Source organism: Danio rerio, chromosome 11 (assembly GCF_049306965.1).
Source record: "Danio rerio strain Tuebingen ecotype United States chromosome 11, GRCz12tu, whole genome shotgun sequence".
Taxonomy (NCBI): domain Eukaryota; kingdom Metazoa; phylum Chordata; class Actinopteri; order Cypriniformes; family Danionidae; genus Danio; species Danio rerio.
In genome coordinates, this window is record NC_133186.1 from 8,170,991 (window position 1) to 8,197,594 (window position 26,604).

At 36.5% G+C, this 26,604-nt stretch overlaps 1 protein-coding gene across 11 annotated transcripts in view; it reads right to left on the reverse strand.

Moving 5' to 3' along the window:
* The window catches only part of ttll7 (tubulin tyrosine ligase-like family, member 7), a 169,521-nt gene that overhangs the window by 36,713 nt on the left and 106,204 nt on the right, over positions 1 to 26,604 (reverse strand). For all 11 annotated transcript variants that reach the window (XR_012386843.1, XR_012386842.1, XR_012386845.1 and 8 more), the window contains 2 exon segments: positions 5,472 to 5,558; positions 4,655 to 4,817 (listed from right to left, as the gene is read on the reverse strand). Coding sequence is in view for 6 of the 11 variants with exons in the window: in XM_009305813.5 (XP_009304088.2) it covers positions 4,655 to 4,817; positions 5,472 to 5,558 (250 nt within the window). In the remaining 5 variants the exon portion in view is untranslated.

The following is a 26,604-nucleotide window of genomic DNA, read 5'->3' on the forward strand; positions in this document are numbered from 1 at the left end:
AATAATCTGCTTAATCTATGGCATTTTACAAAAAACAGCACACTACCTGGTCTACAAATAGTGTAAACTATTTTCTGAGCATTTTGTCCTAGTTTAACATGTTGTAAATATTATTACCTACTTCTGATCAATTTAATATTTATATCCTTACTGAATAATTTCAGTTTCATCCTATTCAATAAGCTTTTATGAATTGTATCTACTGACCTCACACTTTTGATCTATAGTGCATTGCATTACAAAAACCTTCTGTTTCAGATAAAGGCCATTCTTTAATCTGAATACTTAAAGGCTTTCTGATAGATTGTGGGACACTGATATTTTAGCTTACAATTTACAATTTGTCTTATACTGCAAATAAATTTTACAATAATGCTGTTTTTGTCAAGTAAACACAAATTTGGTGAGCAGACAATACTTCTTTTAAATACAAAAAGGCAGCATTTTACTTAAAGGGGGTGTTTTTAACTGTCATGACACTTTTACAATCATGACTTGACATGAAAATTTTATTTTAATTTATTATTTATTTTTTGCTGTATCTCCCACAGCCTTAATGCAACATGCAATTTATTATTACTATATATATATATATATATATATATATATATATATATATATTTTTTTTTTTTTTTTTTTTTTTTTTTTTTTTTTTTTTTTTCCATTTTAAACTAAAAGATTTGCACAGTTTTTTATGGTACACCAGAAGTGCTTTTCTGAACTTCTCCCTAACCTGTGCTTTCCCCCAAGCTGAGCAGCCAGTCTCCCCTTTAAACCAGCGGACTGAAACATCAGAAAAGCTCATTAAAGCTGTAGTGCATGAGAGCCGAGGGACCCCTCACGACATCACCTGCCGCAGTCAGCGAGTCAAATTAAGAGCCCTGCACTGGGCCAGCAAATACCCTGACCCTAATTAAAAAAGATGAATTTTCTCGGTTTCAAGTATTAATTAGGTAAACAAATGCATTACAGTAGATTTACATCTGTAATTTAGCTCATGCCCGACAAATGGCATTGAAGATTTAATGTGTCTGGCTAGACAAAAAGACTGCTTAAAAGTTTAAGCTATAAGCAGCTCTTGCAGTCATCTGGAAATCATCGAGGGACAGACAGCACCTATAAAAGCAGTCCAGCAGCAGAATGTCCCAGAACTTGGTCTACACAAACAGTCCCAGCCCACGGGTGATAAATAGCTTTTCCACCGAACAGACCCTCAAAACCTGCTTGAACTGAAGGAACAGATAACGTAAGAGGGTCCATTTGGGAGATTATGTCTGCGTCAAGTAAAGTTTTCAGAACAACAACTTGGTAAAGTAAGAGTATAAGATGCTAAATAAAACTAGACCACCTAATAAAGTTTTATATACAGTTTGATGCAACTGTGAAGTATAATAAATAACAAAAAAAAAACACTTACTTACTTATTGGGCCACGTTTACACAAACATTTTAGTTTTAAAATGCATAACTTTTGCTAAGGTTACGCCTTCTATCCTCACCATCCCAGAGTTTTCTAGCCTCGATAATGAAGCGTTTTGAAAACGCTAAAGAGGCCGTTTTGGCTTTAAAATGCTGCTGCTCCATGTCAGTGTGGTCTAGGGTTTGGTATCGTTTGGGGTTATTTCGATACCACTGCTAAATCGATAGTTTTAAAATGGTACCTGTGCCAAAGCAGTGCCTGAACTGATACTTTTGAGCCACAAAATTATGGTGGATGACTCTAGAAATATATTTTATTTGACAAAATCTTTAAAAAATAATTTTAATAGAACAATATAATTACAGTTTAAAGTAAACATCAATTCATATTTTATATATTTGAATTAGATTAATATATTTCATTTGATCACTTGATGGTAAGCATGAATTTAAAATTTGCAATATGAAATTACATTAGCTTACTACTAACCTGTTGAAAGGCTGTCATCAAAATACTGAACTTCTTTTTTTTTAGGGTTGGGGTTTGTGACTGTTTACATGGTTATCAGTATTTTAATGATTTACCTCAATATGAATAAGATAATAATATAATCAAGGTGTTTACATAAGTTGCTTTTTAAATGTTCCTTTCATGATCTCGTCTTACATGTTATAGTACATAGATCGATTAATGCTATCCACGCTATTTTTAAAGGAATTTGATACCGCACGTTGAATGAAAAAAAACTAACCTCTGCATTTTGCGACGCAGGTGTCTGTGGTCCTTTAAGGTCATCAAAAATCACTGTTTACATGGTAGTCTAGCATCTTAGTCAGAGTATTGGCTTAATATTAAAATCGGAGCATTGGTGTCCGTGTTCGTACTCATTGAAAGTGCCAGATGATGTTGCGAGCTTTCAGGGACAGTGCATTACTTTGCCTTTAAGTTCATGAGCCCTCAAATGTGTCAGTAACTCTGACATGTTTTCCCCTTACACACAACTTTTGTAAAGCATCTGCTTTACGTTGCTGTGTCAGAATCCTTGCTTGTAAAATCCGCTTTAGAACACTTAGTTTAAGCAAATTTGATACACGCGATCATGCATGCTGATCTGAACAGAGTCACTCTCGCTCACCAAATGCTTTGTACTGAGTGCGTTGTGTGCATTCGTTCCTTAAGCAACTAGACCGAACACCTGACATTGACTGTCCGTATTCCTCAATGTTGTTTGGAATTAAATGATTAGAGATGGTGTGACAACGCGTACCCATGTGTACCTTTGATGCGCCCCTTGATGCTTCTTACATCCTTGTCGCAGCACCATTGGCACTGAAATTCAAACGCTGATTCGGCCCGGAACATACCGGTTACAAACGCTAGGTGAAATGCCTGTGTGGACGTGGATTATTTTCTTTCTAAAACATGATTGTAAAACTAAAATGTATTAGTGTAAATGGGGACGGACTTCCTATAGAAAAACAGTCAGTTAGTTAGTTTCAACTTACTATAGAAAAACAGTTAGTTTGTAAGTTAGTTACTTTCAACTTACTATATATATATACAGTTAGTTAGTTAGTTAGTTAGTTAGTTAGTTAGTTAGTTAGTTAGTTAGTTAGTTAGTTTCAACTTACTATAGAAAAACAGTTAGTTTGTAAGTTAGTTACTTTCAACTTACTATGAATACAGTTAGTTAGTTAGTTAGTTAGTTAGTTAGTTAGTTTCAACTTACTATAGAAAAACAGTTAGTTTGTAAGTTAGTTACTTTCAACTTACTATATATATACAGTTAGTTAGTTAGTTAGTTAGTTAGTTAGTTTCAACTTACTATAGAAAAACAGTTAGTTTGTAAGTTAGTTACTTTCAACTTACTATGAATACAGTTAGTTAGTTAGTTAGTTAGTTAGTTAGTTAGTTTCAACTTACTATAGAAAAACAGCTACTATTAAAATAAGTTATTTACATTTAACCTACAATAGAAAACAGATAGTTGGTTAGTTAGTTAGTTAGTTAGTTAGTTAGTTAGTTAGTTAGTTAGTTAGTTAGTTAGTTAGTTAGTTAGTTATTACTTAGTTAGTTAGTTAGTTTCAACTTACTATGAATACAGTAAGTTAGTTAGTTAGTTTCAACTTACTATAGAAAAACAGTCAGTTAGTTAGTTTCAACTTAGTATAGAAAAACAGTTAGTTAGTTAGTTTCAACTTACTATAGAAAAACAGTCAGTTAGTTAGTTTCAACTTAGTATAGAAAAACAGTTAGTTAGTTAGTTTCAACTTACTATAGAAAAACAGTCAGTTAGATAGTTTCAACTTAATATAGAAAAAAAGTTAATTAGTTAGTTTCAACTTACTATAGAAAAACAGTTAGTTAGTTTCAACTTACTATAGAAAAACAGTTAGTTAGTTAGTTTCAACTTACTATAGAAAAACAGTTAGTTAGTTAGTAAGTTAGTTAGTTTCAACTTACTATAGAAAAACAGCTACTATTAAAAAAAGTTACTTACATTTAACCTACTTTAGAAAAACAATTACATTCTATTGAAAAACAGTTACTATTAAAAATGTTATCTACTTTCAACTTACTTATAAAAAACTGTTAGTTAGTTACTTTCAACTTACTATAGAAAAACAGTTACTTACTTGATTACTTGCTTACTAACTAAACTAACTTTAGAAGACAGTTGTTTTAAATACATTTCATCCATTAGTCATACAGCTAAATTTTTGCAGGAGGATCTGGAGTCTGTCCTGACATTTTCTACCTTAAAAGTCAAGGATACGCTGGGCAAACGGCCAATCCATCACAGGGCAGACATTTTAAATATTTCACAATATTATTTTCTATTGTATTTTTAATCGAATACATGCAGCCTTGGAGAGCATAAGATACCCATTTCAAAAACATCTAATATATAAACATAATTTATAAATATATTATGAAGTTTACATAAAAATACACCCATAATCAGAACGATACTAGCACTTAGGAGCACATCTCTACTTAGTTTTCTGTGTAAACAGTTTTCTTATTCATACTGATTTCGTGACTTAGTTTTGCAGTTGGACGAAAAAACTGTTGTGTGCAAATTTGAAACTTTATGTTATGGACTTATGGAAGCATTTAGATTGCACCGGAACTATTTCCAGAGATCCAGAGAAAGACAACCAGCATCTGTGGAAAAGGGCTAATAGGAGTTCTCAGAGCACTTTCTTTCACAGCCCCAAGGAGAGGAACTTACTGGAGCGTTCAGGGCGATTGAGTTTCTCCTGCATGATGCTGCTGCTCTCATCTTCTCCATCAGCGTCAGAAGCAGAGCTGCTGTCGCTGCAGCTGGCCGAGGAGTCTTCAGGGTCTCTGTGCCCTCTGGGCACTGGGCTGCTCTCAGGCATGGATGACAGGACCTACAGACAAACAATCACATAAACACATCCGCAGGGAGAAATGATGAAAGAAGATGCTAGAAAATGTCAGTTCTGCAGCTTCACCCGAGTCCAATTAACGCCTGCCATTGACGGCAGAATGGGAGAGCGGCAGTGAAGCACGCATGGTGAACCAAGTCTTGATTTATGTCACTTCTGAAACATGTTCATTTAGTCTGAAACACATACAATGCACGTCAGGGGAACTAATCTATTATGTCCTTCAAGAAGTATCGAGCAACGGATTGAATATCTGTCCAACGCTTGGGACGCACTGTCTATTAGCCTCCTGTATACAATGATTTCACCTTTTCGACTCCAATTTGGCTCAAAGGTCTGTCTAAATTAACACTTCGAATATAATCTCCAACAGTGTTGTAGACTCTGAGAGATCCTGCTCTTCTTGGCATTTTTAAGAAGAACTGCTCCTGAACTTGCTTTGAACAGAACTGTTTTAAATGTAGTGAATCTTAGAACATTGGTTTAGATCAAGTTTGTAAGCTGCTTGGTTTTCGATCATGGTTTGGAAATCCTCATGGATAACTTCTGTTTTTAAATAGTTAAAAGGGAATTAATTAGAAAGATTAGTTAGGAAGAACCTGCGTGTTTACTGTGCATATATACATTTGCATATACCTTGGGTCCTTTCTGTTTGGAGGTTTTTCCCATCAGTTTTTCATCGTCAAGTTCACACTGTTCCAGAAGGTCTAGAATATCTTCCTCCTGCAGAACAAACACAGTTATTGTTTTCATTTTCACATACACTATAAAATGGTTTGGAAATATATATTTTTTTATATATATTTTTAAATTATTTTACTTAAAAATCTATTTGGCTGCTAAACTTTTAGGTTACCAGCAATTTCGCCTAGACAAATGCTTAATAACCAAACTCACAAAATCATTTCTTAGATTTAACTTTATTCATAAATATATTTAATTTGAAATCATTGAACCGCATTTAGCTTTACAACAGGCAAGAACTACTTGCAGATACAAAATTGAGATGCTGTGGAATGACCTTAAAAGGCAGTTTTTACTCTAAAATGTGGCTGAATTACAACAATTCTGCGCAAAGATGAGTGTGCTCAAATTCATCCACAGCACTTTAACTGATCCATTAGAAGTTGCTAAAAAAGCTTGATTGCAGTTGTTGCTGCTAATGGTGGCTCGACAAGTTATTAGGTTAAGAGGGCACTTTTTTCACACAGGCATACAGTATGTATGTTTTGTATTGTATTTTCTCTTAATGACAAAAATAATAATTTCAATGTGTTATCTTTGACTAAGATTTAAAATGTTTTGATGATCTGAAACATTAAATCATAATAAACATGCAAAAAATATTAAGGCAAGCACCTTTTTTTACATCAAAGGTTAAAAAACTACTGTGCATATGCTGTACTAGCCCCATTATTCTGTAAATAAAAACAGCTGCTTGATGTGAGGTTCTAATCATTCTAGAGTTTCTAATCATTTTTGAGGCTCTGAGAAACTAACATATGTATATTTGGTGCACATTATGTCCGAGGCTTTTTTTAGGTAAGTTTTTAAGGAAATTAAGAATACTGTAGTTAATTAAATTGGATTAGAACGTTAGAATCTTGTCAAAAATGACCAAAGTTTTTATCATTTTCCTATTTAAAGCTGCCATTGAAGGAAAGCTTCTATTGAAGGAAAAGAGGAGCTCTCACTTAATTTTAGATATGTTTTGTTGCTATTGTGATTGTGCACAAATATTAGAAAAAAAACACATTATTAAGTGATCTATTATTTGCATGACCAAACATTTGGTGTATTTTACTTAAAGAGGTAGTCTGTAAGCAACAGAGACTCATGCAAAAACATCATTGAAAACTTGACATCACAGCCTGAAAACATTCAAAAATCAAATGCCGAAAGCTTAAATAGAGTCTCAATTTGAGACTGTCATGGAATGTCGCTTTTCATAAAGGTAAAACTCCACAGTGAAAGCAAACACCTGAAAAAGGCTCGTCAAGTTCACAGTGAATCACAGATGCATTCAGTTTAGTTTCTAGGAAAGGAATATGTTTTTCTTTTAAATAATTGTTAGAAGAACCACACTGCAATCTGTCAAGTTGATGAACAGCCTTTAGACTTTTCTGTTACGGCTAAAAAGAAAATCAGACATTTACAGAAAACCTTTGATTAACAGGTTTTCTGGACCTGTTATTTATGGTACTTGATGTGTAGTTAGTTTATTCAGAAATTCAGAAGCAGAAGAGGATAAATCACTTCAGTTGCCATTTCTCCACACTGGTTGTTTTCAAAACAATAACCAATTTGAGCTGATGCGGGAGTTGAAAGTATACCATGTAGAACAGTTATCCAATCCAACGCAATCTCATGGCAATTCGTAACTTTTTGATTTAGTGACTAATTCATATGAACTCATACGATCTGATTCAAAGAATTTAGTGTGATTTGCTCATCCCTCAATGACAGTTGGGTTTAGGGGCAGGGTTGGGTGCCAAACATCGTATATTTTCATACAACTAAAGTCTTACGAATTTGTATGAATTAGACAATAAACTGACAAATGTAAAATAGTTAAGTTTCCTCATAAGATTGGGCTGATCAAATCATAATGTAGCAGTGGGCATTTACCTTCAAGCCTTCCCTGTGGCCCATCCATAAAATCAAAGGTTCTTTTGGGCCAGCCTTAAAACCAGGCAAAGCAAATCTTACTACTAAATGGTTTTGATGTTTTTGAAAGTGAAAACCACTAGAGTCTCATAAACTGACCTTAGAGAACTGTATAAAAGACAAGCATATTTTTTTTGTTAAAAAACAACTATCCAGACAATTAGGCTGCATTTACAGTGCAGATCTTGATGATCATTTCTGATTTTGTGACTGTATCTGATTTTTTTTGCTTACATGCTTACATCATCTTTAAAAAGTGACTCAAAACCCATCGTCTGCATTTACACAGCACACAGCAAAGGCGCAATGACCAGGGAAAAAAAAGCAGGCGCTGACTAACAGCTGATAATTAAAGAGTCTATCTATTCCTGTATGTAATCTGTTCGCAGCTTTTGACGAGCTGTTTTACTATAGTTTATGACAGAAAGTTTTTCATTTGTCCATCTTCTTTTGATATATAGGCTATTTTTAAACCTTTAGGCATCTTAATGTAATGTCCATGGCGTTATTTATGCACGTGGTGTAGCTATACACTAGTTTTATATTATTTTATATTGGTTATGTGGTGGACATTGCGCTCTCTCACTCTTGTTAACATGCTTATATCTGTGCTATATGACAATATAAAAGCTGTTTAAGTCCTCGTTTATGAGATTTAAGGTTTGGGACTCTGCTGAAGTCTGTTCTGAAATGAAAGTGTCAGACTTGACATCATTCGTTATGGTTTTTAATGACGCGTGACTCGCATTAACAGGTGAAAATCTGATCTATCTGCTTGCACTGCAGACACGAGAACCCAGATCCGATTAATATCGGATAAATTTTCACATATAAACAAGGCCTGAATCTGATTTGGGTAAATCAGAATCCATGTGATTTGTTCCTGCTCACACGTACATGGGCCATATCTGATCTGTGCCATTCAAGTCACTTGAACAGTGCAGTGTAAATGCGGTCATTCACCCAGCCAAGACATGACTGGCGTGATTTGTTGCTATTTTCAGATCAGTGCAACTGTAATTTTCACATTTTGCTCCACGTTGTTTAAATAGCAAATCCATTTGTGCCACTTTGTGAACTCATGGGTGTGTTGGTCTAAAAAGGAGGTGTGTTAAGGAGCATTCAGTTTGAAAAATTGAAACAGACTGCGTCATTGACCAATTAAAAGCTGGTCTAAAGCCCACCGCAGAGCATATTAGTTATAAGCCTTTGCAGGCCCAAATGCTTACACGTTGCTTAATACACACAGGATGTACAGCAATGCGTAAATATCTTTAAAAAACACTACAAAAAATATCATTTTCTACATAAATATAAAAATGACTACCTCCATGCCTTCTTTACCTCAGCGGTGCTTTTTTCAGTTTATTCATAACATATTGCATATGTTATTATTCTTAGTAGTATTATGATTTATTATATACATTTTTATATTTGTTTAATCTTAGATTTGTCCACCTGTCGGGTTTTAGAGATGTATGCATCACCATATGGGGCATATGAACAGGAAGTGTGTTTTAAAATAACTCAGTTTTTGATCACAATTCGTTATTATTGTTCATTTATTTGTTTGCTGGAAATTAAAACTGAATTTAGAAAAAGCTTTGAAACAAATCTTTGCGTTTAACAAACAAAAACAAATATGAAGGCTGATGGATGTCTTCAGTGGAGTGCGTACAATAGGGGTGTCAAAATTAATTGGTATTATGTACTGACGACATTTGTCTTATATGCGCTATGTCACCGAAGCTTACTATGGCGAAGGAAGACGAGAGCAAGTATTTACAACGCTCCAACTCCTTAAAAACACAAAAGCTGTGCACAATTTTACTGAATGTGTGTTTGCTGGACAGTCTTTCATTGACACTTACAGCAGAAGCCCCTATTTAACTGCGGTGGAGAGAATGAGAGTAAACTCCATTTCTCTTTCTCTCTTGACCTGCTCGCGTGACTTTTCTCTTCTCTCAGCTGTTACAGCAATACTTCTAGATACAGACACGAGCATGTGCCTGCAGAGTTTTCTCTATCATGTCTATCATTGATTAGCTGTAATCGCCGCTGCCGTTTATCAGTGTCACTCATCTGTGAAGAGCACCAGCGCGTAAGAGCCAATCGCTTTCTGTTGAGCGCGTGACCAAGCAAAGGGGTGTAATAAAGAACTTGCTCAGCAAGCGAGCAGGATATTTATATTTGTTTATTTGCTATAAATGCTTGTGTTGTTTAAAGGTAGTTTATATTTCTGACTGACAAAATTGTATTACAAATAGTATATAAATATATTTATACATTTCAATAGAAGAATTGCTGCTGTGTATAAATAAAAACTCTAAAATAAATATAAAACTGTGTATGAAAAGCATCGTCAATGCACCGTGATGCACCGAGATATCAAATTGAACCAAATCGATGGCATGACAATCGTAACCGAACCGTGAGGCCAGTGTAGGTTCACACCTCTAGCATACAGCACCAATTCCTTATCCACGAAAGTAAAGGAGTAAAGAGTAAAAGTAAAGTAAACAGAATGTAAAGAGGCCAAATGGAGCCTGTTTGTTCTTTATCCTCGCACAGCAGATGGTCAGTTTCCTCACTAGTCAAGTAATCTGTTTTTTCTATTTACAAAGTCCGCCATGTATATAGCGAATGTGCCATGGAGGAACGCAACTGAATCTTAAAGGCAATGGGAGATGAGACTCTGATTGGTTTAATACACGTTATGCTCAAAACACCCAGACCTCGTTACGAGAATAAGCACAACCCTGTTGAACCATGCGCCAGGGGGCAAACCATATTTTTATCTTCCTTAAAATAGCAAAAGTGGATACTGACACGTCCTTGATTGTTTTGCGCCATGCGCTTAACAGTTTGTGATTAGATTGTTAAAATAGAGTCATTTACCAAAATGTTCGGATAAAGAAAAGAAAAAAAACATTTATAAAAAAAAAGCACAAATATAAGACTTTAGTTCAATAAATAACTAATGTGTAGATAATTGACATTGAATTTTTAAAATATATTTTTATAACTCAAACTATTACTGCCAAATCACCAACAAGCACACCATATGATACTTTTACTGAGGCCTCGTCATTCTAAAGTATTTCAAATGCATTTTGAAATCTGAACTATAAGTAATTAAACTGAGTCACTTCTGGAAACATTCCTAAATCAAAAGAGCACTTTGCACGACACCTAAACAATTTCTTAGCATAAAGCAAAGCCATGTGTTTAACCCAAGTTCAAGAATTCATCTGGAATATGAACCAACCTTCTTTCTTTCAACTCACTCTCTCTAAACCACACTTTGAGTTTAGCACATCATAATCGATGCTGGGATTTTTCTTTATCTTGTCATTCCTTTACAATAAAGCTCTCTGTTGTTGGCTTTGAAGTATGGGTTCACTCTGCACAGTTCACTTAAGAAAAAAAAAAAAGTTAATAATATTTAAAAGACAGTTTTCTGCTTTTACAAATGACATATCATTAAACCCTGACTCTAAAACGACCAATTCTTCTCCATTAAATTTTAAGAATTACAAGCAATGATTCAAGCAAGTTAATTTAAACACTGCAGAACTCATTATCAGTGTGATTAATAATAACTGATTCCAATTATAGTGTAACATCTTCATAAAAATTGTTCCAATAATTTCATCGGTCTTTAAAATGATGTATTTCTTGTTCACACTGACTGCTCCTGCTGATCCCTTAATGGATTTTTTTTTTTTTTTGTCGTCCTGAAACATCTCACAGTCTGCTCTTAGGATGAATTTGGGGTAGCAGACCAGCCTGGACAGATTGTCACCAGTCTAAAACTTTTTTGTAGATTTTGTTCCATAGTCTTGAAAAAGACTTCTCAGACTCTACAACCGTTCTTTTTGAGAGGCTATGGGGGACTAAGCTTTTCACTCATCATAGCACACGTACTATGGAAGGTAAATCCTGCCAATTTCAAATAAATCAAATAAACATTGGAAATGAAAACGAAAATCAGATAAACAATTTCATTTTAAAACACTGTTCGCAAAATATCTGCCAAAATTGAAAACGAAATGAAATTTAATTTTCATTTTCACTTTGACAACACATCGTCCCTATCAAATTGATAATTAAAATGAAGTTGCCAATTTAACATTTCATTTTCACTGCATCTCCAAGTCAAGACTGCTTGTTATTAAAATAAAAAGCCTAACTGAAAAAAAAAAAGCAAACACAATTTTTTACAAAGTGTGTTATTAATGTTCATGCTATAAGTGACACAGTTCAAATGAAAAGGTCAATTTAAGCTTTCCTTTTATTGACACTTTTTCATTTCAGTTTTCATTTTCGATTTCATTTTTAACTTAAAGCTGTATGCAAAGCCTATGCTAATCAGTGGGAGGGGCGTATTCAAGTGACGTCGAGTGGTTTTACACACAGAGCCCGAGGGCAGAAGCACGGTTTTGATGGATGGGACAGCGTGAGTTACTAGTGTAAATACAGTATAACAGAGGTAAAATGGCAAAAACTGTTAGTCAGCTTTTACGTGAAGCAGCTGCTGCACTGGTACAGCAAGAAGAACAGGGGACACAGGAGAACCAAACGTCAAACGTCCATCCCGCAGCAGGAGTCGGGCTTCCAGCGTAAATGCGGTAGGCCTTGTAATGAAGTCGTATTGTAAAATATTTCTTTCATTTTAAGCTTGCGCTTAATTGCGCTCCACTTTGAACCAGTTTTAATTCATTTGTCATTTTAAGTGTATATGGATTAGAAAATATCTTGTTGATTATGATGAAATGTATTTTCTTTAAAGAATTGTTTTAAGTTCATGGTATTATGTTGAAAATAAAATTAAAAAAAAGGTAATTTTGGCTTATAATAGATTTTTTATTATTTTTTGTTTAGTTTTTTTCTTTCTTTAAAAAAAGACCATTCCACATTTAAAAATCCCGCGAAATGAATATATATATTTTTTAGATGTTCATATCAGTATTATTAGTTTTAAGGATATCTATGTGCTAGTGTGCCTCAAAACACTGACAAAATTCGCATTTGGAAGATATAAAACTGCTATAAACATGTAAAACTTGTAGTTTGTCACTTCCGCCCAAATGAATCAACAGTTTTATTTAGGTAACTTCACGCTACAGTTTCTCATCACATCATAACCAATCAAATGCTCTCTAGCATTGGTCATCAACCACCAGGCTGGGGACCGGTACCAGTCCGTGAATCAATTGGTACTGGGCCGCACAAGAAATCATACATTGTTACCATTTTATTTATTATTATAGTCTGAACGATCTAGTATTTTGAAAAATGTTTTATTTTGAAAACTGACTGTATTCTCTCGCTTATATCTCGGTCACTTGAGCGCCTAAATTTAACCAACAAGCAGCAAAATAAGTAAGAAACAGACATATTTGCAACGTTTCTTTGCTTAGAGGAAAAGGCCTAGTGAAGGCACGGCAAACTACCGAGGAATGGATCCGCAACACATTTGTCAACAAATCCAGCATGTCTGAGCAAGGAGATTTACTGCTGGAGATCAAAAATGATGGAGGCCTATTAGGGGTCGCTTGCATATCGTGTCTTTTCTAGAGTTCAAGCAAGTTTTGCCACAGCGGAATGAACCGTCAACTTATCCAGCATATGTTTAACACAGCAGATGCCCTTCCAGCTGCAACCCATCACTGGGAAACATCCACAAACATTGATTCACACACATACACTACGGGCAATTTAGCACACCCATATATATATATATATATATATATATATATATATATATATATATATATATATATATATATATATATATATATATATATAGCGCACCCACCTATACCACGTTTTTGGACTTGTGGGGGAAACCGGAGCACCCAGAGGAAACTCAACCGAACACGGGGAGAACATGCAAACTCCACACAGAAATGCCAACTTACCCAGCTGGGGCTCAAACCAGCGACCTTCTAGCTGTGAGGTGATACCCACTGTGCCACCGTGCTGCCCCACATCAGTGCTTAATTTTCTCCATAAACAAAACTTATATCAGAGTGACAGCAATGTTTTGTGAGCTTGTCATTCTCTGAGAAAATGGTTGATGGTCGCCTAGCAATCTACGAACCACTGTCCGCCCCCTACCCGGTGCGTGGTAAAATTGTCAAGTATTGACTGGTCTGTGGTGATAAAAACCACAGACCCCCCCCCACCCTCAATGCCAAAGCTATGATAAAACAAAACACTATTGGCTGTTTTTTAAAAAGGGGAGGATCTACAGTATGTCCCACCCTCTCATCGTGTTTCGCTTGAGATAGCATCAAACACTGAATAAAAATGCATATTTCACGAGACGTTTAATTGTGACTGATTACACCACCGTGACCCTTTTAATATCAATATAAAAATTGTTTTCATTCATAAAAGTTCAAATGATATAAGTCTCTTGTGTGTCCCAATTCACGTTATGTTCCAAAAGAATGAACGTTTTTCTTAAATGTACAAACTGATAGACGACAATGCAGAAAAATTTGTAAGCAAATGAAAGCAAAGGTAGATTCTGCTTGACTAGTGTATTCAGCACTGATTTCGCCATTATAAATGTGATTGTTTTTTTTTATTGCAATTAGTTAGAATTGTAAAAAATACTGCATTAGGTAATGAGATTTAAAGTAATATTTTCTATTTATTTTTAAATATTATGAAAAAAAGCTGGAAATTATCTATGGCAACTTTAATGTAATATAGTTTGGTATATTTACCTTTGGCCCACAGTTCTCAATGATATTTGGGTTTTGGCCCTTCATCCAAAAAATTTGGGCACCTCTGCTTAAAACTAACAGAATGAAACTAACACCTGTTTTTTTATTTATTTAAATATCATGGGACCTTTAAGAACACCAGTAATGACTCTGATATTTCAGTGTTTAAACAAGTTTCAGTCATTTCAGAGACATTATTAGATTTAATCCAAAGCAAACTTTCTCAAATTTTAACAAAAAAAAAGGCTTTTCTGTCAGCTGTTTCATAGCATGTAGTAAGTTATTTCAAAACCAAACAAGCTTGGATAATGACAGCAGTTCACATGAGAAAGAAGTTGGCGTGCGGCAGTATGAACAAACAATAAATGCATTTGGGTGAAAATTGAATCATCACGGTCTCCGGAATTTGATCAATATTGTTCTCAATCTGCTTCACCACTTTTGTTGTTGTTTTTGTTAAAATGGTAAGATCTGTGATTCACAGACTCCGATGTTTCTCCATTACAAATGTTGCATGCTTTTCAAGCAGAAACATTATCCCAGTTGTAACTCAATAAGCCAGGCATTGATCTGTTGTTCTGGCTCAGAAGGAGTGAAATTTTAAGTGCATAAAGCTGTTCTTTTGCTCATCACATTGTTCCCTAAATCCAGAGTACGACTCACTGTTCAAGCAGTTAGCGAAGAGAGACGAGTCCAACACTTTGACTACAGGTGTTGAGTTTGCTATTTAAAAAAAATGTTCATCAGGTGAAACTTGCCATTGTTAATTTAGTGTTAATTCTCTTTTTTTCTGAATTTTTGTATTTCTGAAATAGAAGTAAACAACAAGAGCAATCGTCTTCTGCACTGTTGCAGAATGTCTTGTTGAGAATTCTAAAGAAGCCTTTCATGCATTCAAAGATATACATGTACACTTTGGTATGAATGTTAGGATACCGTAATCATATTTTCACACTATTAGCAAAAAATAATACAACTACAGTAGTGATTTTCAACTTTGAACCATTTGCGGCATCTGCGCAAACTTTGGCACACTGATAAAGGACAGTCTGATCTTTAACCGCAAAATCTTTTGCCTATCTAACTCAAACTTTCTAGCGCCACCACTTGTCTAAATTTCTTATGTTTGTCTTTATAACTTTTGAACTGAATAGGCTACAATCAAAATTCTCTTTACCTCTGATTCCTTAAGCCGATTCAAACACACCTTTCGATGTCATTTTCCATCGTAAAAATTTATGGAATTTAAGTTGATTAGACAAACTGTTTGATTAACTTGCGAACAATTAACCAACATAGAGCTTGCGAAAATGGACTTGAAGCGATATATCTGTAACACATTGACGTATTTACACCAATGGTTATGAAAAACATGGTCTGAGATTACCTGCAGTGTTTTGTCACACTGCCCCCATGTGTTTGTTTTTTTTTTTTTTTTTTTTGCATATAACTTTTCAAACCTTTTTCTACAATTCATAAAAATGGTCGCTTTACATCCAGTGGAGCATGCCGGGTCAGACGATGTCTGATTTTCCCAGGTCAGCCATTTTGTCTGTTGGCCACTGCCTACTTTAAAGGTATTCAAGAAACTTGTTTCACTTCGTCTGATGCTCCTTACTAACCTTGTTGCTTTTGGCCTCTGGACTGCTTTGCTCATTCTGCCTCTGGACTGCTTTGCTCATTCTGCCTCTGGACTGCTTTGCTCATTCTGCCTCTGGACTGCTTTGCTCACTCTGCCTCTGGACTGCTTTGCTCACTCTGCCTCTGGACTGCTTTGCTCACTCTGCCTCTGGACTGCTTTGCTCATTCTGCCTCTGGACTGCTTTGCTCATTCTGCCTCTGGACTGCTTGGCCCCTCTTCTTGTTGTGAGGCATCGATTCACACTGCCCTATTATTAATATTATTCCTCACTAATTATTTTCATGAATCTCTGCTACAATTATGACTCTAACCTTTTTACATTTTTTATAACGTAACTAACAAGCTAAATTAAATACATTGTTTTGTGAATCAAGGTGATATGGTCTGTGTTAGGCCTGTGCAATTAATGGAAAATCCGATTGCGATTTCGATTATGGCTTCTAACGATTATGTAAAACCATTAATCGAGATAAACGATTATTGCATCACATACCAAAAGCGCGAAAGACCGCGCGATTATGTGTGTATGCAACATGCGCACACGCATAAGCACGCGGTCAGCATTCGGTTTCATTCGCACACTGAGACGAGCAGAGGAGCGCAGACATCTAAAGTCATCTTAACATGAGCGCTTTAATGGTCAAATAGGTGTCAAAACGCGGTGATTAGTGATTATTCATATTAACCCTCATTTGCGTAATAAACAAACGAGTTGAGAATCAAAAGACACGTGAAAGAGAAACCATTAAAGTGACAGTGCGAAATGCTGCCGCCTGTTTTATCATTAATCAAACGATGAGAACATCCCTTACTGCTCTTGACTGAAGGATTTTTGTAGCTAAAGTGTTTTTCTTAGGGTGAAGATGCTTAAATCACAGTTTGTTTTATATTTTTATTCTATTGTATTTATTTCTCTTTTCTTTGCAGGGTGGAAAATAACTGTATATATATATATATATATACAGTTGAAGTCAGAATTATTAGCCCTCCAGAATATTAGCAACCCTTTTCCTCCGATTTCCGTTTAATGGAAAGAAGTTTTTTTTAAACTTATTTCAGAACACAATAGTTTTGATATATCATGTCTAATTACTGATTTGTTTTATCTTTGCTATGATGACAGTACATAACATTTTACCAGATGTTTTTCAAAATACAAGCATTCAGATTCAAGTGCAATTCAAAGGCTTAATTAGGCAAGTCATTGTATAACAGTAGTTTCTTCTGCAGACAATCAAAAAATATATTGCTTAAGGGGGCTAATAATATTGATTACAATTAAGACCAAAATAATCGTGATTATGATTTTTTCTAAAATCGAGCAGCCCTAGTCTGTGTGCTATTTTGCATTTATGTTCAGCATTTATACTTAGCATTACAATAATAATGATTCATTTAAATAGATAATTAATAATTCTGTGATTACTTTAACTTTATAATATAAGGTATAATATATAAAATAATAATCCTTTTTGGGCGGAATACCACACTAAAACCACTTTTCTATTAGGGTTGGGTGATGTCGACCAATTTGGTGTTTTACGAGGTCTAATGTGAAACATTGCGATGGACGACGACATTATCATCATGTGAAAAGCCAGGTGTGGGGGTGGGGTTTAGAGGTGGTGTTTGACAGTGCACGCAATGTGTCTGAAGAGCGAGGAGGGATCTGGTGGTGAGGGGTGAGAAGGGTGCTTTAATGGTCAAATAGGTGTCAAAACGCAGTGATTAGTGATTATTCATATTAACCCTCATTTGCGTAATAAACAAACAAGTTGAGAATCAAAAGACACGTGAAAGAGAAACCATTAAAGTGACATTGCGACCCCTTATTTGAGGACCGGGAGAGAGACGCGCAGGAGTTCACTCTGTGTGTGTACGTGCACTCGTCGGAGATGTGTGTCTGTGGTCCTTTACTGACTCGATGGGTGTGTCTGTGGTCCTTTACTGACTCGATGGGTGTAAAGAAGTGTCAAAGAGCTGAGTGTATATGGCTTATCTTTTCGCAAAATGCAGCTAAAAGTCCTACTCAACGGTAATAGTTTGATTGCGATGTTTACTTGTCTTTACTGCACTCTAGTAATGCGACTGAAATAAAAATAATCCACGTCTTAATTTGATTAGTGTTAATGTTGATTATGGCTTTAAGCATATCTAAAGTGCTATTCCACCGTTATGTTATGAGCCGTGGATAATGCGTGTGGTAACGTCACACTCACCTGCCCCTAATAAGTGACACGCAACTTCGAGGCCAGTCTGTCAGGTGTGTGCAAAGGACTTGATGTGCGGTTCTAATCCAATCCTGCCTTCAACCTTCATTTCTAAATTCACCCTCTCTCTCCATCATACATCAAAACTCACGAGACAACTTTTCAAGATTTGGTCTCGCAAGATCTCGTAGCCCGAGTTCTCATCACATCTTTATTGTTTACCATGCTAATTCGAAAATTCGGTCTGAAATAGAATCTCACGCATATTCTTGCACATCCGAATGAATGTGAAACTGAGCGCAACATGCACGAGCACAAAACCCCTCCCGGCCTCCTCCCCCGTATGAATATGCTAATGACTATGCTAATGGCAAAACCCAACGAAAAAGCAATGGCAAAATCAAGCAAAAAGAGAAACTTTGAACAGAATGTGAATTGGAGGTGCTGCTTTCGGAGGTAGACCGGAGAAAAGCGGTGTTATTTGCAAGTTTGTTCTCCGGAATTAACAACAAAAGAAAAAAAAATAGAGTGGGAGAGTTTAGCTGATGCGGTTAACACAGTTGGGTCTGAACATCGCACTGAGTGCATTAAAAAAAGAAATAGTGTGGTTTATATCTGTAAAATGTTACAGAACCCTTAGCAGTCTCAGTGGCGCACCTCGTAAGACGCATGTGATCATGTATTGACTCATTCGAGCATGAACTCGGCTCGAATCCAGCGTCTGATGAACTCTTTCTTCTTTTTTTCCCCGCTACATATCAGATTTTGCCCACTATTTATCACAAGAAAGACAAGTAGGAATCATCAATAAGTCTGTGCATATTTTATTTGCACATTTATTGAATGGAAATGTTTCTGATTCACGCATGCAAATTCATCTTCAGATAGTGTCTTTATAGCAATGTGCGTGCGGTAGATCGCTCAGATTACATTGGGAAAACAGGCGACCGCTGCAAATTGTGCTTTAATGTTTAGCTGGTCAACTGTATGGTATGGAAACCTTACATACCTGCTAGATGAACCCGTCTCATACAGCTGCCATTGCAAGGCTCAGACACTTTGTAGAGAGGAATTTAACACAACTGCCTCTAGGAGTCGCCAATGGAAATAAAACAGACACGCACAAAAAATGTGCGTACGCCAGCCAGAAAGCTGCCGTGAAGCTGCGCACATTCCCACGTTCAGTTCATTGTTAGTAAATCCAAACGTGAGCAATTCTGAGTGTGAAACCTGGCGTACGCAAAGTTTTTGTGCGTACGCAGCGTTGATACATGAGGCCCCTGGTGTTTTGCAATGCGACCGCAGTGTAAACAGTTATGTCAGATTTCATGTGATTTTTACATAATCTTTGAGCGACATGCATCATCATTCTGTGCTGCAAACATCCTCTACTCCATAGCAGCATAGTAGAATAGCACAAAAGGCAATTACTTTACCACAGAAAGTGGGTTGTTCATTTTGATAAAGATTTTGGAGGCAAAACTGGAGCTTAACAATTGGGGCACGGGTTGATCAGGAAACTGAAGAGCGCCGTAGGTGTTGCAGATAGGGGATCCATGTGCAAAGGAGGGAGAACTTTCTCTCGGAGAGAAAAAAGGGCAGGTGCTCAAGCACCCGAATCCCCCTACTGTTCGTGTTTACTGTTTATAACGAAGTAAAATAAAAATTATTCTGCAAACAGAAATAAAACAACTCCGCCTTCACAGTTCAGTCTGCGGCTGCTCATTAACCCTTGATGAGTTCACTACACAGGTCGTTAAACAAACACGCACCGCGGTTGTCATAAATCACGTGAATGATCAGTGTTTTCAATCACAAGAGACTTATTTTAAATTTCAAATGGCGAAATGCACATTAGTAGTAGCAGAACAATCATTTACAGTCACAGTTAGGACCAAGATCTGTTTACATTGCAAATCTGATGTAGGCCACAGCCATGCAAAAACATCAGATCTGAGAAATAAAAAACTGATTTGAGCACTAAGCCTGGCAGTGTGAACGTAGCCTTAGTAATAAGTCTAATTCCTGCACGCCCACGGCCAACCACTAAGCATACAGTAGTTGCTTTAGGACAAAGCACGAGATAAAGAAACCAGTGATCCTGCATGAAATATTGCGCATTATGAGAAGTTTTGCATGCTAACAGCACAGCTAAAAACGTGCTAGATATAAATACAGTTTTTCGCTCAGAGTTGTGGTATTAGAAAATACTATAAAGTTTTCTAACTGGCAAATGATATGATCTAGTGGGTCCGTCATCTTTAATGTGCACGCTCATGATTTTGAAGAGGCATGACTTTAAACGCAAGGGAGGGACTGTCTTTCAAAGATAATATGCAAACGCAGGGGTCTGAAACCTTTTTTCAACAAAGAGCCAGTTCTGATGTCCAAAAATATTTTTTTCTTCTGGAGAAAGTCTTATTTGTTTTATTTCAGCTTGAATAAAAGCATTTTTAAAAAAAACATAAGGTGAAAATTATTTATAAGCTACTTTTTTCGATAGTCTACAGAACAAACCATCGTTATACAATAACTTGCCTAATTAACCTAATAACCTGCCTAGTTAACCTAATTAACCTAGTTAAGCCTTTAAATGTCACTTTAAGCTGTACAGAAGGGTCTTGAAAAATATCTAGTCAAGTATTATTTACTGTCATCATGGCAAAGATAAAATAAATCAGTTATTAGAAATGAGTTATTAAAACTATTATGTTTAGAAATGTGCTGAAATAAAAATCTCTCCGTTAAACAGAAATTGGGGAAAATTAAAGAGGGGGGTAATAACTCAGGGGGGCTGATAAATCTGACTTCAACTGTATGCATTTTGTTTACTTTTTTATATATTTGGCTGTGGATTTACATAGATGTTTTTAATTAGCAACCGTACAATAATTTCTGTGTCTTCATTTAGTTTTTCATAACCATGTTCACCCTCTGTGTGACCCCTGGGATTTTACAGGGAATTTTTGCAGCTGTGCTTTTAAGATGTAAATGCGTCTTTGCATGTGAAATGAGTAACAGTGCTTTGCTGCGAGCAGTAAGCTTGCTTTTGGGCCCAGTTTACTTTGTGCAGCCCTATCTTTCAAAAGCAGCCTTTCTGCATTGCCTGCATTGCAATGTGACACCTAAAACACAACCCAAACTGAAATATACCTCTTAAGAGTATTAAGATCTGACTGAAATGATCATGGTCCTTCTAAGGAGCATCTCTGTGAGGAACTCTGGAAGAAAACGCATGCTAAAAGTGTGACATAAAAACTTTACCACAGTTTACTGCTGTTGTTACTTCCTATAGTGTTTAAGAATATTATCTTCTATCTTTTCTTTTTAGTCTAACATGACAGAATATGGATGCATCAGAGCATCAAATTGCAGCTGTTAAAGGTGCTGTATGTAAGTTTTTGACTCTTCTAAAGCATAGAAAAATACCATCATGAGTTTGCAGATATTTAAGAAACATGCTAAGTGAACATTCTTGTTTATATTAAAAACATTGTTTAAGTCAGATATTCTGCTTTGAAAATGTGTTTTCTGTGCTGGAACGCTGTATTTGTTTTGGTAATTTTAACCTGCCCAATGCCAGTTTAGCCAATTATATTTAAGCAATCCAGGTTGCTTTGGTGGAAAACAGCATATTTGATTCATTTGTTCAGAAAGGCTCTGAAAGTGTGCATCTGAAATGCGTCCTCTGGTGGACAGAAGCAGACTTCGAAATGAGACGCAGATTCAGTTCCATGTGAGGTTATTAACTAGCAAATTATATAAATATTACGAACGTAAACATTAGTTGAGCAGGTTACATTGCAACTGCATGTAACCAGTGATGAGCAATTTGCCTTTTTTTCACCAGACCAAACACGACAGAAATTTAAATACAGCCATTCAGGAGCACTGAATATGCACTCAATCACAAAATGGTAAGGTGTATAATCTATTTAATTATTTTATCCTCTTTAACATTATTAAATGTACATGCAGTATCATGTGTTTAGTTCTAAAGTTCAATTTCAGACAGTTTATTTTATTTTTAAGATCTGAGGTGAACTATCTGCTGCTGCATTTAGTAGTATGGCAATAAATGTCATGACATTCAAACTTACATTATTAGCATGTAACACTGAATAAATCACATGAGTTATACCTGAGGTGATCATTGTCAGTTTTCTGTTAGAAGCCGTTTCTAATAGATCAATTTGAGATGTTGGTTAGGACAAAAACTTTGTTTAATATAATATATATAGAATATTCCTTCTATCAGGTGCCGTTGCTTTTATTTAGAACGTGGTTTAAATCGAGACACTCCTCATCCTATAAGCTGTAAGGAAGGAGGAGCGGAAGCTCAGGACAAAACAGGACAAAGTAACACTAATTATTTGTTTTGAGTAACTGGTAATATATTACAATAAAAGTGCATTACAGTTAATGTATTTACTAACATGAACATGGAACATAAAGAACAAGTAATAAATTACTCTATTTTCATTAACTAATAATAACAAAAACCTTTTTTGTTGTTAAATTAACTAACATTAAACAATGGAACCTATTGTAAAGTGTTACTGAGTTGCGCAATAAGGATATTTTTGGCAAAATTTGTTGCTATTTTCAGACAAGCGCAACCCTAATTTTTAGGTTTTGCGCCTCGTTGTTTAAATAGCAAATCCATTCCCGCCACTTTGTGGACTCATGAGTGTGCTGGTCTAAAAAGGAGGTGTGTTAAGGCACATTGTTGGTGCGTTGCTATTTTGAAGAACTGAAATAGACCATGCCTTTGACCAACTAAAAGATGGTCTAAAGTCTAGCACAGAGCACGTTAAGTTTTGCGCTTCAAATGCCTACACATTGCTTAATCCACACAGGATTTACAGCAATACACAAATACTTTTACATATGAAAATTAAAGGATTACAATGTTACAAAAAAAGTATTTTCTATACAAGTCTAAAAACCACTCCCTGCATGCCTTCTTCACCTCGAGGGGCTTTTTTCAGTTTATTCATGACATTTTGCGTTTCATACATTCATTCATTTTCTTGTCAGCTTAGTCCCTTTTTTTTTAATCCGGGGTCGCCACAGCAGAATGACCCGCCAACTTATCCAGCACGTTTTTACGCAGAGGATGCCCTTCCAGCCGCAACCCATCTCTGGGAAAACATTTTACATTTGTATAATGTTATTATTAGTAGTATTAATATTTATTATTTGCTTATTTATATTTGTTTTAATAAAAAACTAGTTTAGATTTGTCCACCTGTCGTGTTTTGGAGACGTTTTAATACCCATATGGGGCATAAGAATATAAAGTGTGTTTGGATACATTTTTTTATGAACACACTTTGTTATTTAATTATTATTCATTTATTAGTTTGCTGGAAATTAGAGCTGAATTTAGAAATGGTTTTGAAATTAATCTTTTCGCTTAACAAACTAAATTAAATGCGTAGTCTAAAGGATGTCTTCAGTGGAGTGCGTACAACAGTGTTCCTTACTCCACGTAAGCAAAGGAGTAGAGTAAAAAGTAAAGATCAAGAGAAATTAAAGAGGCTGAATGGAGGCATATCCTCGACCTGATAACTTATATTTTTGCTTTTTTATCTTAAAATCTTGCCCATTTCTAGCTCTAAGATGCATGATTTTGTGGTTAAAATATAGAAATATTTATTTTTAATGAATATTACTGATTTTTTAAATTTCTTTGAATCATTTATAGCCATTAGAAACTGCACTGAAAATGTAATTTGGACATTCAAACCACTGAGCATCAGAAGTCTACTATATTGAAGAACATATGACGAAAAAATCCTCTATGTTTTTTCCCAAAATCTTTAAGTTATATTCAATTGAAGAAAGAAAGAAATTTACATCATGGATGACAAGTAGGAATGTAAATAATCAGAATTTCTTTCTAAATAAATTTGAACTACTTCAGACAATTAAGCAGGCACTAGACTAACATTAACTGCTCAAGGCTGTTGAAAGACTGGAGCTACTTTAACACACTGACCGCCAGGAAGGTCAAAGACTAGTAGCAGTGGTAAAAAAAAAAAACTCTTGAATTTTTCCCAAACAAACCAGCCACCAGCTCTGTAGGAAACAGCACACATACTCCCCCGCCATATCAACAGACAGCTCTTGACTCAAATATACAACCTTCCTAACAACCATCTTCATTCAATCTCAGGCACAACCCTACTCCAAAGTCTAATTTCAGATTCCATCAATTTATGCTATGAGGACAATACCCTTCCAACAATATGCCACATTCATATGCATGGGTACACAGATCCAACCTTGAAAATCCCTGTAAAATGAACATCCAGAGGATTCAGAGAGGTTGCGCAACAAAATAATGCACTCCAGCTGAATAGAGAATTTTAGAAGAGAGGTTATCATAAAAAAGTATGAATGCCAAGAAATGCCACGGACAATATGCATGTAAGACTAAACCTGCTAAAACGAATTGTGTTACATATAGGCCTTGCAGTTATTTATTCATTAATTTTCTTGTCGGCTTAGTCCCTTTATTAATCTGGGGTCGCCACAGCGCAATGAACCTGCCAACTCATCCAGCATATGTTTTACGCAGTGGATGCCCTTCCAGCTGCAATCTCTGGGAAACACCCATACACTACAGACATTTTAGCCAACCCAATTCACCTGTACCGCATGTCTTTGAACTGTGGGGGAAACCAGAGCACCCGGAGGAAATTCACACGAATGAGGGGAGAACATGCAAACTCCACACAGCAACGCCAACTGGCCCAGCCGAGGCTCGAGCCAGCGTCCTTCTTTCTGTGAGGTGACAGCACTACCTACTGCACCACCGCATCGCCGCAGTTGATTATTATGATTATTATTGTTGTTTATGAATTTTCCTTCGCTTTATTTATCAGAGGTCGCCACAGCAGTATGAACCAACAACTTATCCAGCATATGTTTTAAACAGCGAATGCCCTTCCAATTGCAACCCAGTACTGGGAAACATCCATACACACTCATTCATACTCGTACACTGCAGCCAATTTAGTTAATCCATTTCAGCTATAGCGCATGTCTTTGGACTGTGGGGAAAACCGAAGCTCCCGGAGGAAACCCATGCCAACATGGGGAGAACATGCAAACTCCACACAGAAATGCCAACTAGCCTAGCCCAGGCTCAAACCAGTGACCTTCTTGCTGTGAGGCAACAGTGCTATCCACTGAGCCACCATGTCGCCCCCAATTATTACTGTAGTTTCTGTTATTGTTAATTAATTCAGTTAAATACCAAATTAAGACCCTTATACTGAAACTGTCATGCAGTCACCATAGCGACATGCGCCTCCCGGATCCCAGTTAACCCACTCACAAACTTGATTACTGATTCACCCCTTTATAAACAATCACTTTGTACTTACCCTAGGTCTGGTCAAGAGTTCACACTCGTGATTCACCTGGATTACTGATGGTTTCTTTATCTCTTTATCTACTGATCTCCTGCTCTTCTAGTCTCAGCATTTTCTGTGTTCCCATGGATCACACTGTCACCCGCATACAAAGACTTTTAGATAAGCTCTCTCACAATAAACATTGCCTGCTCTGTAATACTGTTTACAATCCTGTCAATAAATACACTTGGTACTTGCACTAATCATGTCTCTAGTCTCCCTGTGTATGTGAAGAAGACCAGACCAACACCATTGCCCCATAGATCCTCAACCACCAGCACCCCTGGTTCCCTTCGCCAAGTTGGTCATCGTACTCAAAGCCTCACTAGTATCAGCAAAACCACACCAACCATCTGCCTCTGCCTCTCAGTTTCCCATGGAGCACTCCAAAGTGGTCTTCCTCATTTCCCACCTAACTGGAGAAGCATTCTTATGGGCTACTATAACACATCAGGGGTATCCGAATTTAGTCCTGGAGGGCCAGTGTCCTGCAGATTTTAGCTCCAACTTGCTTCAACGGACTTGGAAGAATGTTTCAAGAAAGCCTAGTAAGAGCTTGATTAGCTAGCCTAGGTGTGTCTGACTAGGGTTAAACCTAAACTTTGCAGGACACCAGCCCTCCAGGACCGAGGAATGCCAACAGTCAAAAAATCAATTCAAAGATTTAGAAACTGTAACTCATCCAGTATCCAGTGGAAATTGGCTGCCGAGGCTTCTCTGGAACCTCCACTCAACGGCTCCTGAAGTCTATTGGTGTCAGGTGCACCAAATTATCAAGGGCACTAAAAGAGCTGGCAGAGGAGGCAGAGAAAGGGAGCTTCTGGCTATGGCTTCGGAGGGAGGAGAAGTCATGGGGGAGAGAAGAATCCTAGGGCTGGCTGCAGGGGGTGGTAGGGAGACGTCCCAATCATTGCTCCACCACCAAGAGATGTTCCAGGATTAAAGGGGCGAAACATCAACGATGGGTGGCTCCTGGCTGATGACCCTGCAGCTAGCCTAAATGGCACCGGCGGAGGTGCGTCAGGCAGAAATGCCTTGCAGGTAGTTCTGACTGTGCTTACATCTAATCTCCTCTCAGTTAGA